The sequence below is a fragment of the Lissotriton vulgaris genome, chromosome 3_1 (assembly GCF_964263255.1).
Source record: "Lissotriton vulgaris chromosome 3_1, aLisVul1.2, whole genome shotgun sequence".
In the NCBI taxonomy this organism is placed as follows: Eukaryota; Metazoa; Chordata; class Amphibia; order Caudata; family Salamandridae; genus Lissotriton; species Lissotriton vulgaris.
This window is the reverse complement of record NC_141689.1, coordinates 1,088,668,674-1,088,683,488: the sequence shown is the minus strand read 5'-3', so window position 1 is coordinate 1,088,683,488 and position 14,815 is coordinate 1,088,668,674. Positions and strand designations below refer to the sequence as shown.

The window sequence follows — 14,815 nt, the reverse complement described above, 5'->3', positions numbered from 1 at the left end:
AGCTCGCGGAATTTGGGTAAATTCGCATTCAGCTGAGAACGCGAAATTGCCCAAAATTCTGCGTTCCGCAACTTCACGAAATTTTTTGCTTATTCGTGTTCTCAAATGTGTGTTCGGAGATTTTTTTCCCCGAGCACGCAAACAGCTATTGCGAACAGGAAAAAAGCATCGCGAACAAGCAATTCCGCGTGTTTGCGGAACTTCTGCGTATTCCCTGAGATTTTTTACCGTTTCGTGGAGATTTGCGTAACGCAATTGCGCAAATTCGGCCCACCCCTACTTAGCATGTAATGATTCACAGTTACTTAACTCAACTATTAACTGTGACAGTTGAATTATGTTCAGTTATTGAGATGTAGCAACTCCAGCTTGCCTGCCTATTACACCATAAACATACAGAGAATCAATTGCAGCTTTAGTTTTTTAATCAATCATTAGGTTCAGAAATTATTACTGAAATTGTATTGGTTTGTTTAACACAAATCTGAAATTTTAACTAACTTTGTATGACCAATTACTGATTTGCGATAAGTGAACAACATTACCTGTTCCTGCTAACTGCTTATGTATGTGTACTACATGTAGTACCTATTTGGACTGCACATTCACCCTTCTCTTAAACAATTTTTGACATGTTCTCATAACTTACTCTATCCACAGTTGTTCTCTTCCTTTAATAAAGTTGGCTCATCCCAATAGTAATCCTATATTTGCAATTTTTTATTGATATGTAGTAGAATAAGGCTAATAATTGAACTAATTAAGAATAATTATAATGATCATAATACTAGTTTGTTGACCACCTTTTTAAGTATGCTTCTTTATCTAGGTCTATTCTCGACGGAGGTTTTTCTTCAACATTTACTCACTCCACCCCTTTTGCTAAAGTGCATTTATTTTTACAGTGGAGTACTGATTACTATAATCTTCCCTTTCTACACGCGATGTTGTACAAAATTGATTTTTATCACGCTGAACACTGACCTCTCCTGCCGATTTTCTGATAAGGCACCTTCTTGAATTTATTTTATACAAAGCTGTGATTTCTATGTTCAATATGTAAGTGGACGGCTAATGTGAGGTGTTTTTTTCACCCACACCTCCAAGTCTACTCTTGATGCACTCTATGAATAACCAATACCAGGCTCTCAGGCTGAAGACTTTCTGAAACAATTTGCATCCAATTAATATGCCATGGTTTGGACCTAATCCTATCCTAATATCAATCCATATCCTAATACCCTGTCTTTTGTTTCTATTAATTAGGTATGCAATCAGCAAACCATTCAACTCTTGTAAGCATCTGACTTCTGCACATTATCCTGTATTTGTTTCACTTTATGCCACAGTAAAGATAGCTAAGTATTTACCACCCCTGTTACTATTCTTCAGGTCATGAGTCAGAACTGTCAGTCTTTGACAAGCATTTGAAGTGAAATATCCATTCTAGAAACACAATGTACGCCAGGGCTCATTTATACACTTCTAGGAAAATCATAAATATCCTTAGATAGTCTTATTAATGCATTGAACAAAATTTGACTAAATTAAGTCATTGCTATTTTATCTTACAACAAACAATTTACTAGCAGATTTTACATCTTCCTTCCCACGTCACTACCTTGAATCTGACCTTAAGGTTAACCATTGTATAAAAGCCTGCTTTGTGGATTTGTACAATACTCTGAAAAGAATATATTTACTAACCGCAATAAAATCACTTCTGTGATAAGGGATTTATTTTGGGTGAGAGGTCCAATTCTTAGTTAGTTTAGGAAAAACCAACTGTAATTATGGGTAAAAGAATGGATATTTACTGGAGTAAAGAGAAGGTCTCTTAGGAGGAGGCTTGGGTCAATCCAGAATATCAATCATCAAATATTAATTGTGTGCTGCCATTGGCCGACGGGAGCACTACCTAGCTAGTGCTGCCGTCAGCCAATGTCCGACGCAGCCCCGCCCACCTAATGGAGCGCCCGCACCACAGAGGAAAAACCGACGCGGTTAAGGCGTTAATACCGCTGGCTTAACCAGGACTAAACTCCTGAAAAGCAAAACAAAATGTGGCCGTAAAGTGGAAGGCTGTGAACACTAAAGAGAGGCAAGTCCCAAAAGAACTAAGCTGCTATTAACATTAAGATATGCACATTTGTCTTACAAGAGTGCCAAACACTGGAACCTTCTTTTGCCACCACACAATTTGATGGTAATCTCTCATAACTAATTAATTGCACTATTGCTGCACCAGAAAATACTTTCAAAAGGTCTTCTATACCACTGTTTGCTAAAGTCCAAAATGAAAACTTACTACTATGATAATGAAAGAACACATACCGGCAGCTTCAAGCAGAGCTTCTAGCCTTGCTTGTGTTTCTGGGTCTACCGTCCTCAGATCTGCACCATCAGCAGTTCCAGACAAAAGTAGTTTTGAAGCAGTCTCCAACATTGGATTTTCCAAGTCATCTTGGTCCAAAATAAAGGACTCCACCTACAAAAAGTAAAACAAAGGAATAATGCAGAGTGAGTCAATTGCCTTGAAATGCATTTGAAATAGCCTATGAAAAATAAAGTCAACGGAAGAAGACATTTTAAGCACAAGTGGTTTCCATAACATAATTAAGTTTGCTTACAAAGGGCTAGATTCACAAAGCAGGGGAAATCAGGTAAGGGATTTTCTCCATCAGGATCATGCTTACATTTGACAAAGAATCTAGGGACATTTCTGCTAGGGGGTTTTCAACCATGTTGAATTGTTTGCTTTTGTAAACGTGCAACTAATCTGCATCAGCATATGCATTTTTTTTTAACTGGTTAAACACATGCTTCAATGTGAAAAGAACACTACATACACAACGCATTAAGTACAGATGTGTACATTCCCATCCTGGTAATTCATTTACTGACTTTGAATGCATGCATTTTCGGATGGTTAAACCACCCACAAACTTTTGATTTTGATTTCCTACAAACAAACACTTGCACACAACTACCGATGGTTTACTTTGTAGCATGCGAAAAATGAGTATCAGAGGTCTACTAGGGAGACCCTGGTGGCAGTACTTCCAAAGCAGGGGATGGATTCCCCCCAGATGTCAGGTCTTATGGATCACTCTCTTTTAAATAATGAATACAACAAGCTTTGGAAAATATCAGCAAACAGATCAGGGCTTGTTTAAGGAGTAGATCCTACATGATCAAAATTGATTAATTCCCTAACAATACAAACACTAATCTGCAGAGTCTGTTTTAGTGATGGAAAAAGTTCCCCATGCCTACGAACATGCAGCTTTGGACACAATTGATAAAGACATCTTTTGGTAGCAGTCTATGGCTGTATATGTTTGAACGTTTTTGTAGGATGGGCAAAGATTAGCATTTAGAAAATAGTTAGCACTGTTATTCGGCTATACTGTTAAGTTTTAAACCTACAATAACTGATAAAACCCCACCAAAAGGGAAACTGCCCTCATCAGTGTAAACGTATAAACCAGGGCTGTGGAATTTTTTGAATAATCTACTTGGCCAAGGGACAAATTGGCACTACATGTCCGGTAAAATCCACTTAACCCACCAACTCCATAAATCAATTATAAGGGCTGACAGAGAAACAACTGTGTCTAGTTTATGGGAAAATATGTACTTTTCCCACTGCTCGCCATATACACAGGATGATATCACAGTCCGCTTTATGTGAGGGCAGAAATAATGGTGGATAAATTTGCTCCTGGAACCAGTAGCCGCTCCTATAATATTTAGACCAGGAACCGGCACCCCCACCTCAAAACTGGGCTCAAGAACCAACACTCTCAACTTAAACTGGGCTCAGAAAACAGCTCCCCTAGGCCATTCAACTCCTAAGCTGAGCATATGCACCAGTGCCTCCCTATTTTTGTCCCACTAGCCAGAGCCCTCTAGAGCACACCCAGGAGTCTTCAGCCACCTCTACAGCATGTACAGGAGTCTCCAACCCTGCAACAAAGTTGAGCCTTTACTCCCTAAACCAGACGCAGAAGTCAGCATCAGCACCCAACCTCCCTCCCAAACCAGGCCACACGTCAGCACCGCATTCACACCCAAATAACTCAGGCCTACAAGCCATCATACCTACAGTCAAACAAGACCAATGAGACAGGTTCGCCAGCCCTCTAAAACAGGCTGACCTGCCGCTGTTATTACTTCTCTAAAATACAAGGTCAAGAAGCAAGCATCCCCCCGAAACACGGCCCAAGAGCAAGAATTCCCTCTAAACTAGTCACAGAGGGAGTGATGTGCATAAATATTTTACAGCTGGACAGTCTGCACAGTGCACAGGTATACAGATGAGGAAGCAGGCAAGCATACTGGACAGAGAACTCATCGTTGATCACAGGAGCCGAAAAGATAACTTCTGCAGGAGGGAAAAGCAGCCAAGAGCAAAAACTTCCTACTTGCATACAATCAGAAGAATATATACATTACAACCATGATGGGAATTAGTTCACAATCTAGCAACTTTGGAAAGATTAAAAGCATAAACCACACACCAACTCCCCCTTATTTGTGTGTGTTGTCCCTCTTGCTGTCACTGCAATTCCACATATAAAAAAAACTGAAAACTTACAAGACTCCAACAGCATCCCCCAAATGCAGAATTCACCCTTTATGGGGGGGCAAACAACTTACCTAAATTTCACAACTGAAACTACATGTGATACCACAAGCAAGGGGTGTAAATACAATGAATGAGCATAGAGAACTGGAGAACAGAGCCCATCCAATGGACCAAAAAGCCACAGTTGTACGTTCACAGAAAGGAAAAGTAACAGAGGAAAAGAGCACACAGCTAACTTCCATAGACCTAGAAAGGGATGCATACAAGGACTTTAGAGACAGGTAAAAGCGGACGACCAACAAAGTGCGCAAAGGAGAAAGGTTTGAGCTATGTGAGGTAAGGGGCAGTCCACCCCCCCCTGCACCCAGAAGTGGTTATATTGTTGTATTTCTATCTAGGACCCTAATTCGAAATTCCAGATTCATGCCCTTATGTGGTTATAATTAATAATATCCTTATAAAGGCATAAGAATCATATCCATATTCAGTAATAGCTCATGTAGTCCAAAGCACAGCACTGCTACTCCCATCGACTCCTAGAAAGCACAACGCGTTCTTTAAACAAACCAAGCCTCCAGCAGCCCAGGAAATCCCCCCCCCGCTTTTGTTTTGAACTGAACAAGAACTCCTGGAGTCCAGAAAGAACTGTTAGTTCTTAGTGACGTCTTATGTCCAACCTTACGTCAAACTCTGCACCTTTCAGGTATAAATATACCAACAGTTGCCTTAAGCAAAGACACAGTGGTTTGGAGCAGAGAGGCTATCTACTTGCCCGAGAGCCCAGCTGATGCGAGAGCCCACGGAAGCTGCCCCTCCCATTTGACGCACTGATAGAGACGCTGTCTTTTTCTCCAACCGAGAAAATCCAGCTCTGGTGTTTCCAGCTACCCTTGCGGGTTGCTGGGAGATCGAGTCCTTAAGAAAGAGATACCAGACCTTCCACATTCTATTACCAAGGTACCGAGCTGACTAAACCCTTAAGAGAATTCTTGATGCAGATTCTTGGCAAAACAATCTTAACCAACTTAACTTAACCCCTTAAGTGCTGCTGACGGCCAATGGTCGTCAGCAGCGCTACCTCCCCAGTGCTGCGCACGACCATTGAACGTCCATTCAGCACTAGTTCTAATGGACAGCGCAGCACTGGGGAGAAATGTTTACACGCAGCTAAGGTGTTAAACTACTACTTACTTACTCCTTCCCAAGTATTAGGCTTAGGTCAGGTACACCGGAATAGGCGTAGTTAGAAGCACCAGTTGAGTATGTTAGTCAATGTTTTTATGTATGTATATATTTTATCCATTTTAAAGTACCATATGTCTAAGAAACCATAAAACTGCTTTTACAGTATTATTTCATAATACTATTTTTACTGTACGCACTTTACTTTATGATAAGTATTGCAATTGTGGCATTTCATTTCTCTTGCATGAGAAAGAAGACTGCTCAATAAATAACACCTTTTATTGATAACGCCCGTCTCTCTATTTCTCTGCACCCTGGTGAAACTAAGTATGCACGGTTGACTGAGTGAAATAGCTGCCTATTGTTTTCCCACGACTCTAGAGATACACTTTTTCTGAGAGAGCAAAGTTGTCATGTTTGTATGGTTGTCAGAAGCTAATCCCTTCTTGTCTAAATCCGGAGAGTTAACTCTTTCCCGAACATTCAAGAATGTTTCTAGTGACCTCTGAGCTAGCTGGCAAAGCTAATTAAGTCTAATATAGTCAGTAGAGACCTAGTCGACCTCAGTCCTAAGTCTACACTGCTGTTTATATTATTCCAATGCGCAGAGCCTATTGGGAATATAGGAACTACACTACAATATGCAGCGTGCACAGAGCAGGTGGAACCTTTCTCCTTGCAACCATCTGGATCAGAGGGGTCAATGGGACAGACACAGAGCTTGCGTCCCTGCACTAAGGTGAATGTGATGTGTACAGAGGGGCAAGGGGGAGGGGACCATTTCCCTGACCTCTAGAGAGGGGGTAGTATATGAGGTGTGTACAGAGAGTAGGGGAAGACCTACTCTCTCCACCCAAAAGATAGGCGCATTAAGGGGCCCATCCTGCCTGAATCAGAGCTGCACAGGTTAGAGAAAGACACACAAAGACTGTACATCACTGAGGGTATAATCATTGTAAGCATGATTTAATTCTGTACTGGGAAGAACAGATCTATCAAGCCCTTGCACAAATTGCAGAAGAGAAGAGGAAGGCTGGGAAGCATCTTTCAAAAAGCGAGGAATTCTGCTGTGGGACATTTGAAGAAGTTAGTGCTAGGGAAGGCGGCTGTTATGGCTGGGTTTATAGCACAGTTTTTGAAACTGAGGGAGTTAGCCGGCATGGGTTTCAGGTAGGGGCTGGAGTTGGTTCTTTGGTTAGGGCCAGTAAAAGGGAAGCGTTGTTAAACAGGGGAAAGGCAAATCCCCAAAGGATAAGGGGAGATGGCAAGATTGGGGAGCGAGTGGAGGGTCATGGAAGGCGGGTCGGTGCCAAGTGAAGATGGTCTGTGAGAGGATGTGTAGCCTATGCCCCCACTGCTACAGCCTCATGACATAATATAGGTTTAGGGTGATCCTAGCACTGGTAATGTATCTGCTCCACGGCTTCATCCCAGGAAGTCCCTTAACTGCAGCCTTTTCTCTCTGCACTGTGGCAGGGCCAGAGCGGCTGCCTGGGTGTCTGTCTCTTTCCTGTACCACGCTGCCGGCTATCCTCCTCTGGTGGCTGCTTATTTCTCCTTCCCTGGCGTGTACCCCTCCCTGAGCCCACCCTGACAGGGAGGCACACCTATTCCCGTTCACAGGCTGCTCTCTGCCGTGCCCGTCTGGTCTGTAATTCCCGGAGCTGCCTCTCTCTCGCACCCGGTTCGGACACTCGGATAATTTTTTCCAAGACCTTCCCTCTGAGCAGCCTGCCCACTGCTCCGATCATAGCTACTGTGAGCCGGTCTCTGCCCCAGTGGCCAGCCTCTGTCCCCAGCAGACCGACCGTTTCCCCTAGAGCCTAAGGCAGAAAGCCTCTTCTCCCTCCCACCATCCTAAGTACACCAGACAGCTTCTGTCCTCTAGGCAGCCTCAGGCCTGTTCCTCCTCTCTCGGGGGTCTGTTTCTGAGCCCCTACCCGGCCACTGTCTTCCAGTGCACTGGGAGCTTGTGTCTGCTGCCTCCCGGGCCTGGTCTATCCAGCAGCTGCAGAGACAGTGCAGTTCTCGGTCTATCTCTGTGTCAGCCCCGCAGCTCCACTTCTGGGGCAGCGGCATCACGCTTCCAGATCACAGAGCTGGGGAGCTGGAGGGCAGAGACCAGCGTTTAGTGATGTAATGTCTTCTTGTCCATCAGACAAAATATACATTAAACTTCTTGCCCATTTTAACAATCTACATGGTTCAGGTGTCTGGCGATATGATTTCCCCCACCCCTGCCTCAGAATAAAAAAAAAAGGAGCTGAGGTACACCATAAATAAAATTTTAGGTCTCGCCTAGGCAGCGTGCATGCGCTGCTCTAGGAGATGACCTTTAGAAACTGGTCAGCATTATTTCAGCGCTCGTGCTTGTGCTGGCTTTCACCTTGAGGGAGTAAGCAGCGGCGCGCGCGCTGATTGAAAAACACACATGGTTCGCACACCGCTGCTTGCTCTTGCAAGGAATATGCTAGCACAAGCATTTAGCACGAGTGCTTAAAACTCGTTTTTGTATAGCCTCAGCTTGCTCGCCGCCCCTACACCACCTCCCGCCCATTGCTGTCTTTCAGGCTTGTTTAACCTGAAAATGTCATCGTCGTTCAATTGGATCATGCCCTTAAGTTTCCTTTGGGTTTTCTTTGTGTCTGTCAGTACTTCATCTTGCCTTTCAGTTTCTCTTACTATTTTCCTCCCTTAAACTTTATTTCTGCTTTTCATTTTCTTTTTGCTTTCTGTATTTCTTTCTCAGCTTTTCCTTTGTCTCTTCCAAGTCCGCTTTTAATTCTCTCTTAGGGTTTCGCAGCTTTGTTTCTGTAAACAATTACATCTGCTGTGTTCCCTGAAATAAACGTCAGACCTCGGTGAAACGGATACCCATGCCGAAGATTAACTTGGAGGCACGGATGTGTAATTACTGACATCCTCAAAGGCCCGTCAAACTATGATTTTACAAATGTACCTAGCTTTTTTACCAAATGACACCATAGTTGGTCTCCAGCTTTTCTGTAGTTCTCCCCAGTGCTCCCAAATGCAAGTGAGCATTTTTGGGCTATTTGAGACTCCTGGGTGGTGCCCTGCAAATGTGAGGGGGTGCAAGAGCGGTGGTGCCCAACCTAGGTCCAGGAGGGCTGGCTACATGCCTATGAGAACGGCCTCCAGTTAGATTCATCATGTGTAAGCCTGTTTTATCTACCTACCTGTAATTCTGGCAAGTGGCGTTTGACTGCCCTGGACTATAAACTGGACAACCAAGTTTGCAGGTTAGTAATGCCTGACATCAGACTCCCCATTAACAATGTGGGGTCACCTCCCACCTCCCACTCCCACAGTAACCACCCAGGTCCAGAATTTATGCAGTAATACCATTCCCTTAGCAAATAAGACAGCGACCCCCTCGTTGGGCTCACTAAACACTACCTCCTGTAGGACATGAGTGGCTTTGGCATCCCAAACTTTCTGGCGGATTAGGAGCTTTGTAAATCTCAACTCTTTTGGTGCTTCAAGTGAGGATAATCTGATCATGATCCCGATTTGAGACAATTAGCTTAGGGTGGGGGAGGGCCGACCGGGTGCCAGGAGGGGGAGTGAAGCTGGGCTCCAGAAGGTTTTACTGTCTGCCGCATGCCGACCTCAGCCTAGGGATGCACGTCAGTCACTGGGGTTCAGCATGACCTAGCTCTTCCATGTTCTTGGAAAAGTAGTAGGAGCTGAACAGTTGCTGCAACACAGTAGTTCTCATTGCTGGCCCTGGCTCCTTTGCCTCCAGTATCTGTAAGACTACCAGTATCCAGTTTGTAGCTCAGCTTGTTTAACTATTATATAGAGTCATTTGTGATTCGCTGTATACTGGGGTTATAACTACAAGGTCATTTATGAGATTTTTAGGTCCCGCCTCTCAATGCGCATTGAGGGGAGCGAGACTATAGGGGCTTAAACAAGACTTACCTAGACTGGCGATTTGATGCTGTGCCCGTGCGCTTTTAGGTCAATGCGCAAGCGCATTGACCTAAAATGCGCGTGCACATCATCAAATCGCCAGCCATCTGTTCCCCAGCAGATCTTCCCGCTCCGCCCCACAAGCTTCCCCCAGCGGGCGCTCTGCCTTAGCAGCACTCCTCCCACACCTTTGAAGTGAAGCTTAGCTTCACTTCAAAGGCCCCTGCTGCTTCACACTATTCACGGCTGTAAGGCCGTGTCTCTCCCCCATCGCCGCTCTCCCTGCTCCGCCCCCTGCTGCGGCCGTGTCGCATTTCTCCTCCCCCCTCCCCACAGCAATGCCCTCCGTCTTGTTTTCCCTTCCCTCTGAACAGTGAGCTCAGCACAGCCCAGACTTTTAATAATGGGCGGCTGCGGGAACTTAATAGTAGCGACATTGTTTTAATATGAAACATCTGCCAGCATCTAATATGATTAATCATCCCACTCGGTCTGTCTCTGTTCTCTGGTGTTTGTATATGTCGCTCAGTGTCACCACACTCCTTATGCGCCACTCGACTATGACTATTGGTGAGCAGTACTCTGACTACTTCTCTTACACTCATTACTGCTGAGTAGCAGTCTGTCTTCCTACTCTCGCGTCTATCTGTCGGCTTCCCCCCCCCAATCAGCCTGCTCACCCATCCGCCCACCCACTCACCTATCCGCTCATCAATCTATTCATCCACCCACCTTTCCTCTCAATCCATTCGACAAATGATTTTTTACTCGCCCTCATTCTCCTCTCTCTGCCTTAATTCTTAATTTATCACGCACCTAGACTTTCCCTCCTATTTCTCCGCCCCATCGCCCTGGCTTTTTCACTACTTCCCCCGGTCTCTAGATGTCCCCTTTGTATTACCTCCAAGTGGGCTTCTACCTCGTTCATCTCGTTCCCCATTTTGTATGCCTGAACTCTATTTTGGTACTCTTACGTGTGCGCTTACGATGTGAGCGTGCGTGTTTTTATCTCAGTTGCTGTCTACTTTCTTCAGCGCCTATTTGCTTCAGCGGTTATTTTCTGCACTCTCAATTTATTTTGACTATGACTATTGGTGAGCAGTACTCTGCCTACTTCCTTCAGTTTTTTTTTTAAGGTGTCGGTCATTTCCTCTTTAAATAGTAAAGTCTTAGGCATTTAAAAAAAAAATACAGTTCAGAAATTGCATAAAGTCGCTCCATGGCAAGATGGCTTATTTCCTGTGCCTGAACTGCCTGACCCCGTCAGTATATACAGTTGAAAGGAGAATAAAGGGGGCTGGGAGATGGATGGCTTGTCTTCAGTTACCTCGAGCGGGAGGGAGGGCAGTTCCGCCCGCATTGCTGCGGTGGCAAATTATAGGCCTTCACAAAAGAGGCAAATGAAAGGAAACCCTCACCCCCCCACACCCTCACCCTCACCCTCACCCTCATACACCCTCACCCTCATTCACCCACACCCTCACCCTCACCCTCACCCCCCCTCACACACCCTCCCCCTCACACACCCTCCCCCTCACACACCCTCCCCCTCACACACCCTCACCCTCACCCACCCTCACCCTCACCCACCCTCACCCTCACACACCCTCACCCTCACACACCCTCACCCACCCTCACCCTCACCCACCCCCCTCACCCTCACACAATCACCCCACTCACCCTCACACCCTTACCCTCATCCCCTCCCACACCCTCTGAGCCTCACCCCCTCACTCAGCCTCACCCCCTCACTCAGCCTCACCCCCTCACACCCTTACCCTCACACCGCCTCACACCCTTACCCTCACACCCCCTCACTCAGCCTCACACCGCCTCACACCCTTACCCTCACACCCCCTCACTCAGCCTCACACCCCCTCACTCAGCCTCACACCCTTACCCTCACACCCCCTCACTCAGCCTCACCCCCTCACACCGCCCCACACCCTTACCCTCACACCGCCTCACACCCTTACCCTCACACCCCCTCACTCAGCCTCACACCCCCTCACTCAGCCTCACACCCTTACCCTCACACCCCCTCACTCAGCCTCACACCCCCTCACAATCACCCCCCCTCCCCCCTCCCCCCTCACTCAGCCTCACCCCCTCACTCAGCCTCACCCCCTCACACCGCCTCACACCCTTACCCTCACACCGCCTCACACCCTTACCCTCACACCCCCTCACTCAGCCTCACACCCCCTCACTCAGCCTCACACCCTTACCCTCACACCCCCTCACTCAGCCTCACACCCCCTCACTCAGCCTCACACCCTTACCCTCACACCCCCTCACTCAGCCTCACACCCCCTCACAATCACCCCCCCTTCTCACCCCCCCCACCACCCCTCTCACCCCCCCCTCACCCCCCCCTCACCCCCCTCTCACCCCCCCTCACCCCCCCTCTCACCCCCCTCTCTCACCACCCCCCACACCCTCTCAGCCTCACCCCCTCACTCAGCCTCACCCCCTCACACCGCCCCACACCCTTACCCTCACACCCCCTCACTCAGCCTCACACCCCCTCACTCAGCCTCACACCCTTACCCTCACACCCCCTCACTCAGCCTCACACCCCCTCACTCAGCCTCACACCCCCTCACACCCCCTCACTCAGCCTCACACCCCCTCACTCAGCCTCACACCCCCTCACAATCACCCCCCCTCACCCCCCCTCCCCCCTCACTCAGCCTCACCCCCTCACTCAGCCTCACCCCCTCACACCGCCTCACACCCTTACCCTCACACCGCCTCACACCCTTACCCTCACACCCCCCTCACTCAGCCTCACACCCCTTCTCACCCCCCCCTCACCCCCCCTCTCACCCCCTCACACCCTTACCCTCACCCCCCCTCTCACCCCCTCACACCCTTACCCTCACACCCCCTCACTCAGCCTCACACCCTTACCCTCACACCCCCTCACTCAGCCTCAAACCTCACTCAGCCTCACACCCTTACCCTCACACCCCCTCACTCAGCCTCACACCCCCTCACAATCACCCCCCCTTCTCACCCCCCCCACCACCCCTCTCACCCCCCCTCTCACCCCCCCTCACCCCCCCTCTCACCCCCCCTCTCTCACCACCCCCCCACACCCTCTCAGCCTCACCCCCTCACTCAGCCTCACCCCCTCACACCACCCCACACCCTTACCCTCACACCCCCTCACTCAGCCTCACACCCCCTCACTCAGCCTCACACCCTTACCCTCACACCCCCTCACTCAGCCTCACACCCCCTCACTCAGCCTCACACCCCCTCACAATCACCCCCCCTCCCCCCCTCACTCAGCCTCACCCCCTCACTCAGCCTCACCCCCTCACACCGCCTCACACCCTTACCCTCACACCGCCTCACACCCTTACCCTCACACCCCCCTCACTCAGCCTCACACCCTTACCCTCACACCCCTTCACTCAGCCTCACACCCCTTCTCACCCCCCCCTCTCACCCCCCCCTCTCACCCCCCCCCTCACCCTCACCCTCACACCACTCACCCTCACACCACTCACCCTCACACCACTCACCCTCACACCACTCACCCTCACACCACTCACCCTCACACCACTCACCCTCACACCACTCACCCTCACACCACTCACCCTCACACCACTCACCCTCACACCACTCACCACTCACACCACTCACCACTCACACCACTCACACCACTCACACCACTCACCACTCACACCACTCACCACTCACACCCTCACACCACACACCACTCACCCTACTCACCCTCACACCACTCACCCCACTCAGTGCTACAACACATATTGTGTTACAATAGGTGTCACATTTGCGAAAGATAAAACTATTGGCATTGTAAATAACAAAGCTATTAATTTCGCCATTTTCAAAACAAGCACATAAATAAAAAATGTGTCCTTTACAATACCAATAGCTCAAACTTTCCTAATGCGAGACCTATTGCATTGCTGTGCTTCTCTCCCCTGCTGCACTCTCCTGCTCTCTAGAGATGTGGCCTAACGACCAGAGCTGCCATCTAAGTCACGTAAATACAAAACATGTTGCATTCCAAATGCTATAGGTGTCACATTAGCTAAAGTTACAACTACTGGCGTTGTAAATGACAAAGCTATCAATTTAGCTATTTTAAAAACCAACAAATAAATAAAATATTTGTCATTTACAAGACCAATAGCTCCAACTTTTCTAATGCGAGACCTATTGCATTTCCAATGCTTGTTTTTGTGGTTGTATTGATGGAGAACCTTTTTTTTTTTAAACGTTTACTATTTTCATGTTGATACACAACAAGCATTAAATTGGTTACTCACAGCAGCCATAAAAAACAAGCATTGGCATAGCCAATAGGTCTCGCCTTTGGGACCTTATAAGTGTTTAGTTATCCAGCACAATATCCTTGCTGCAACAAACACTGTTGCATGGTTAAACATTTATAAGATCCCAAAGGCGAGACCTATTGTCTAAATGCTGGTTTTATGGTGTGAGTGATACCGGTAAATGCACTCCATCAGCCCAAACATTCAACAACCGTTCATCCCGTTATACAATTCCAGTCACGGTCACATGTCTGCAATCAGGCAAGAGCCACACAGGTGAACAATAAAGGGACCGGCCAATGGCTGCCTGAAGTCTTCTAGTGCAGCTCATCAATTACGGGTGGGTCAATAAGGTAGTAGATGTGTGCAAAATCCTACCAAAGCCGCAGTAAATTTCAGCACTGCAAACGGTATACAGCAAGTGAAATTAGGCTCAGAACAGAGAATATAACCAGAACACAATACCCATAGCACGCTGAATCAGGCTCAAATGTTACAGTACACATGGTGCTGTGTTAAACATGAAGACGCCAAACGTTCCGCAAAGCACCACCAAATGCAGAATATGTTTCTGCATTACAAACTACACGTTTGTAATCACCTAGGACTTAAAAAAAAAAAAACGAGGGCGCCTTTATCTATTGAAAACGTTATCTCCTGACGCAATTGTAATTCCTGGATGTTATAAAACATTGGGGGAACCACATAACTTCGACAGGCCACGTTACATTAAAATGCTTCCAAGGCAGTAAGTAATCAAACAAACTCGAACCGACATAGGCAGGAGGCC

At 47.3% G+C, this 14,815-nt stretch overlaps 1 protein-coding gene across 19 annotated transcripts in view; it reads right to left on the bottom strand.

The window, feature by feature from the left end:
* The window catches only part of LOC147727467 (ankyrin repeat domain-containing protein 17-like), a 1,323,072-nt gene that overhangs the window by 1,229,095 nt on the left and 79,162 nt on the right, over positions 1-14,815 (bottom strand). For all 19 annotated transcript variants that reach the window (XM_086961534.1, XM_086961542.1, XM_086961537.1 and 16 more), the window contains exon 2: positions 2,335-2,488. In XM_086961534.1, the coding sequence (XP_086817660.1) occupies positions 2,335-2,488 (154 nt within the window). The remainder of the gene's footprint in view (positions 1-2,334; positions 2,489-14,815) is intronic.